The 6,000-nt window shown below is 39.2% G+C and overlaps 1 protein-coding gene across 2 annotated transcripts in view; it reads right to left on the reverse strand.

Moving 5' to 3' along the window:
• The window catches only part of CSNK1G3 (casein kinase 1 gamma 3), a 65,010-nt gene extending 61,269 nt beyond the window's left edge, over positions 1-3,741 (reverse strand). For both annotated transcript variants that reach the window (XM_065662581.1, XM_065662580.1), the window contains exon 1: positions 3,369-3,741. In XM_065662581.1, the coding sequence (XP_065518653.1) occupies positions 3,369-3,546 (178 nt within the window). In that variant the 5' untranslated portion in view covers positions 3,547-3,741. The remainder of the gene's footprint in view (positions 1-3,368) is intronic.
• Positions 3,742-6,000: the final 2,259 nt, after the last annotated feature.

Genomic DNA, 6,000 nt, shown 5'->3' on the forward strand with positions numbered 1-6,000 from the left:
TACTTTCACAAAGCTGAAAAAAAAAATGCATTAAAATCACATGACTGTTAAGGAATCAACTTTACAAGCAGAAAGTTACTATGTTTATTATTGTAGAGCCCTCAAGTATCAGCATAGGCAGCATGCCCTAATCTGACCACTGAAAGCATGGATAATATAGCCTTCTATGAGGAAGTGACTAGGTGGAGGGATGATGGTAGAGCGGTAGATGTAGTTTTTCTTGATTTCAGTAAGGCATTTGATACTGTCTCCCACAGCATCCTCATAGATAAGCTAAGGAAGTGTGGGCTTGACGATCAAGTAGTGAGGTGGATCGAGAACTGGTTGAAAGGAAGAAGGCAGAGAGTTGTGGTCAATGGCGCAGAATCTAGCTGGAGGTCTGTGACTAGTGGAGTTCCTCAGGGGTCGGTGCTGGGACCGGTGCTGTTTAATATTTTCATCAATGACCTGGATGAGGGAACTGAGTGCACCCTCAGCAAGTTTGCTGATGACACAAAACTGGGAGGAGTGGCTGACACACCAGAGGACTGTGCTGCCATTCAGCGAGACCTGGACAGGCTGGAGAGTTGGGCGGGGAGAAACTTGATGAAATTTAACAAGGGCAAGTGTAGAGTCTTGCATCTGGGGAAGAACAACCCCATGTACCAGTACAGGTTGGGGGTTGACCTGCTGGAAAGTAGCGAAGGGGAAAGGGACCTGGGGGTCCTGGTGGATAGGAGGATGACCATGAGCCAGCAATGTGCTCTTGTGGCCAAGAAGGCAAATGGCATCTTAGGGTGCATTAGAAAGGGAGTGGTTAGTAGGTCAAGAGAGGTTCTCCTCCCCCTCTACTCAGCCTTGGTGAGGCCGCATCTGGAATATTGCGTCCAGTTCTGGGCCCCTCTGTTCAAGAAGGACAGGGAATTGCTTGAAGGAGTCCAGCGCAGAGCCACAAAGATGATTAAGGGAGTGGAACATCTCCCTTATGAGGAGAGGCTGAGGGAGCTGGGTCTCTTTAGCTTGCAAAAGAGGAGACTGAGGGGTGACCTCAGCAATGTTTACAAATATGTGAAGGGTAGGTGTCAGGATGATGGAGCTAGGCTTTTTTCAGTGATATACAGTGATAGGACAAGGGGCAATGGGTGTAAACTGGAACATAGGAAGTTCCACGTTAACATCAGGAAGAACTTCTTTACTGTAAGAGTGACAGAGCACTGGAACAGGTTGCCCAGGGGGGTTGTGGAGTCTCCTACACTGGAGATATTCAAGGCCCGCCTGGACAAGTTCCTGTGTGATGTACTGTAGGTTACCCTGCTCTTGCAGGGGGGTTGGACTAGATGATCTTTTGAGGTCCCTTCCAACCCTTGGGATTCTGTGATTCTGTGATTCCAAGGCCTACCCAGGGACGCAAGTGGAAATCCAGACATCTTTAGCTATTTCTTATAGTCATCTGAGTTATGTTTTTGACAAAAAGTGCGCTTTGTTTGAAGCACAACTTCACTGCTTTAACAACTTTATTCCTCCTTCAAGTTTTTAAGATTCAACCCTAAGATACATACTCAAAACATATTCCTGTTTGCAGGACATAAAACAAAGTGCTTGTGTACATCTCTGTAGGAAGGCTGCCCACTTTACGTTACTTGCTACTGTAATGTAAATGCAAAAATAAATTTAAATCAGAATCTGTAATACCAATTTTAACTCCTGCTTTCATAAACTTACATTTAAAACATTTTGCCCCACAATTAACAGTACATATTTGAAATATATACTATATATGCAAATAAAGCAGACATTAGAAAAAGAAAGGCTGCACTCGTCCTGGTGGCTAACACAGGACAGTACACTACACTATTAGTTTCCTCCTATTTCTTTTACTTGTTTGTCATATTTTATTTCGGCACTATCAGACTTTATGTCTTAATTACTTCAATATTGTATTTAGAATGAAATAATTATTTCACTGTACCTGCCGCAAGCAAATGAGTTAATCTGATATTGATCTGAAATAGATAGTCAACTCTGTACCTGGTGACCAACATAACAGACAGGAAAAAATTTAACTTCATTAGTTTACAGTTGCCTTCAGTAGTAAATGTGACATTACTGGTTGATTTAGTCCATGGAGTGGTTCAGGAGAAAAATTATCATTCAAAGCCAGTTTAGAAAAAATTAGGGAAAGCTGTAGGCAGTTTCTGTTTGACTTGTGACCCACAGTGGCACGTAACACTGTGAAGGTCAAAATATATCGATCTTGTTTAACTATTAATAGGAATAACAAGAGTACCTCTTACTGAGACTGTGTTAAATTCACTACCCTCAGTCAGAGCTCCGGCAATGTTACCTTTCATTTCTCTACAGTATTAATAAACTAAACTTGTTTACATTCTGAGTCAGACTTGATAAGGCCCCCAGAAAGCACTGTAATAAAAACGCATTACATTTTATGCAAGCACTATACTAAAAACATTGTCTGAAGGACAATGAATAGTAGTTCTACCAGATGCAGAAAATCAACGGAAACACAACAGCTACACAGCCCACCACCCTACTTTCTAATCCATCTCTTTAAAGCTTGAAGCGGTGCACTAACTCAAGACTTCCAGGAATACTGGAATAAATTTATGCCATTAAGTGTCAAGTTAACATTTGGTAACACATCCAGAATCCCAGATCTTGAAAACCCTGGCTAATCATACTACCATATGTAAATTTAAGCTACCCAAACTAAACATATACTCTTCCAAAAGCACACACCCACCATGTAGTCTCTATTTTATCAGTCAATGGGGAACTAAATGCCTGAATTACCCATCTCCCAGATTCTCTCTACTGACAGATTCTCAGAACCCCTGTGTAACAGCAGCTCACTCTGCAGCCTCACTACAGTGCTGGTGATGGAAAGGAAATTAAGAAATCCACATGCCTGATACTATTAAAAAAACTGCAGCAGCTTCTACACAAGACTCCAAACCACAGTTCTATAAGCGAGGCCTACAGTAGGAGGATGTGTTTCACATACACCTAGCTCCAACTACACCTAAACAAACTGCTTCAGGAAGCCAGGAAAGGTAGCAAAACACAATAACCATGAAGTAATTTCCAGCATCTTGAAAAAGACAACTGACTGAATTTAGAATAGCATAGCACATATTTACAGAAGATTTTTAGTCCCAGATATTCTACTGCTACAGAGATTCTTACATGATAGAACTTGCCCTTGCCAACAAGGTCAAGCCAGAAAAGATCTGCAAGGCAAATTTAACCTATCTGAAGCCTGAAAGTAGTTTGAAGAGCTATATGGTATGTTCATGTAGACATTTTCATGCCTGGACTGCATATAATGGCCTCAAATAATGTAAACTGAAATAAAGAAAAAAGAATCTTACCTAACCGTAGTTCTCCAAAATTACCACATCCAATTTTTTTACCAACTCTGAAGTTTGGGCCAACCATTAACACTCCAGAATTCGAAGAACCAGTTCCACGTGGATTGTGGCCTGACCTCCCACTAGGTCGTGCCATTCTTTCACCTGGCTTGTCCTTGTCTTTCTTTTTATTGTCCATGCCAAGTTTATGGTACTCCACCTTGATTACTTCTTCCTTTTAAAAATCAGTATAAGCAAACTCCAGTTGGACAATGTGAGGATGAAAACATCACTAGTGAAGTGCCCAGCTGATTACTGGCCGTAAGCAGTCAACAGCAGTGTGTTCATCCCATTCACAAAACTTTGGTAGTATCTGTAGTAAAAACGTATCTCCAGAATGTAGTAAAAACGTATCTCCAGCACCAGCAACAATTACTAGTTTTTAGAGGAATTCTGTTAAAGAAAAGAAAAACACAGTTGTTCAGTACAGTAAGAATCTTGTACAAATTACACCTCCCTTCAACTAGTCATACAATTGAGCTATAACTCATTATATTTGCTTTAAAGATCCTTCATGAAAAGCACCATTGTAAGGTTAAAGTCTCTGATTGTAGCCTCCATCTTTCTAGCAAGAGACACTAGCATAACTGAAGAGAGCTAAAAATTCTCAAGGCTTAATGAAACAGTTGGAAAAAAAAAAACACAAAACACCACAAACAAACAAAGAAAAACCCATGATAAAACACAAACCCTACAAAACTACTTCCTGAGTAGGTAAACACACTTAAAATTGACATTTAGACACTCATCACATCTTATGCCAGCTCTACAAAAGAAAGCATTTTATCTCTTATTCCTCCCCCTGCACAAGTGGTATCTGTTGATCTAAGGAAATGCTTAAGCTGCACAGTTATTGAAGATGCAGAAAGATATTCTAACTTCAAACAATTCCACTATCTTTTCTGAATTATAATTTTGGAGATGCACAATTTATGGACTCATGACAAGGACATTTCAGTTCTTTCAGTAACTCCTACAGTCCCTTGCCTCACTTAATTAAGTCATATATTTGCTTCCCCACTCCACTTGTCCATCATTTGGCATCATTGCCTAGACACTAATTCCAATACAGATTTCAGCAAAAGCATAGTATCAGCTTACTCCTTCAATAAAGTATGCCAAGAAATCCCAAGAAAGCATTTATTTTTGTGTTATCCATAACAATAGCAGATATTGTTTTCTATTTATCAACAGTGGTTTAAAACCACAAAATTTAGAAGATAGTTGGCTACTAGATAGGCAAAAGTTCAGGGTAAGTTAAATATCTGTTCATAACTATTTTGCTACATCTGCTTCAATGTCAAGAATACACTGCAGTAAAAAAAAATCCTCTAAAAATAATGTAATTTGTGTGCTGCCTATTTTAAAGATAGAAGCAGCATATTTTAAACCCTTTGATCTTAAGCCCCCTTCATTTCTTAAATCTATTTCTCATAAAGTCATTACTCCCATCATAGCTTATTACAACATTTAAAAAAAAAAAAATCAAAGAGCCGGTAAAGATACCAACGAATATGAACAACCATAAAAATAATTGCATCTTCTGAATTATGAATATTCACAGCAGGGTCATAACTAGGCAATATTTTAAAACCACTAAATCAACAGCTGACCAACATATAACCTGTACAATTAAAACTTGGTTTGAGAACAATCAAATAACATAATTACAGGTACCAGTCCAAGCAGACTTAATACAAAGGAAAGGATTTCAGCAGTGAGTCATGAATGCAGTGGTGTGGTATGGTATAGGCAGAGGCATTTAAGACAAAAACACAAGCATGTTTGGCTACAACATAATCTTGACAGTTCAAGCATCACCACTAGATACCCTGAAATCCCTTTCCAAACCATTGATCTTAGAGGAATATACTCAGGGGGAGGTAATAGGCAATTTTTTCTCATTTACTATGCTACAAAATCTAACAAAGAAATAGGAAAACTAGAAATGCAGTGTGTTAAGGTAGGACTTCAAGAGCACCATTTAGTACTTAGAAATAAGGCCAGTACATTTGATGCATCAGAATGCATAAAGTACCAAAGAAAATAGACTTATGTTCTGTATCTTACTGGCTCCCCAGTGAGAAATAACAAGGTACACAACCCTAGAATTTTTAGTGCCAATACACAGGCTTCATGGCAAATAGAAGCAATGCACGTAAGCACAGCATGTTAGTGTCATCACCAAAGAATAAAAAAAGCACAGAGCTACTAACACAATGCTTTGGTAACATCAGGAGCAGTCGAAGGCCAAACTGCCACTATTTTCCACATACCAAAATCTTTGTAGCACCAAATGAAAGACACATGGGAACAGTGAAAGGCTCTGAGAGTTCCTGGGCTCCACAACAGAACACAAGGGCTACAGAGGGGACTGGGTATGCAGGCAAGCCAGAAGAAATCCAAATCCAATTTCAGAGCTAATAGGATTCTTAGCTTTTAAGTTTTCCTTAGCCTACCTGAAAGCACATATACGATATCACATGTCAAATGAATTTAAAACTGTATTCTTCTAACACGTAACAACTTCATTGTAGAAGCATAACACAGTCCTTGTTTTCTCATTTATTTCAGATTTCCCCTTTTGGTCTTT

The sequence above is a fragment of the Lathamus discolor genome, chromosome Z (genome assembly GCF_037157495.1).
Source record: "Lathamus discolor isolate bLatDis1 chromosome Z, bLatDis1.hap1, whole genome shotgun sequence".
Classification (NCBI taxonomy): Eukaryota; Metazoa; Chordata; class Aves; order Psittaciformes; family Psittacidae; genus Lathamus; species Lathamus discolor.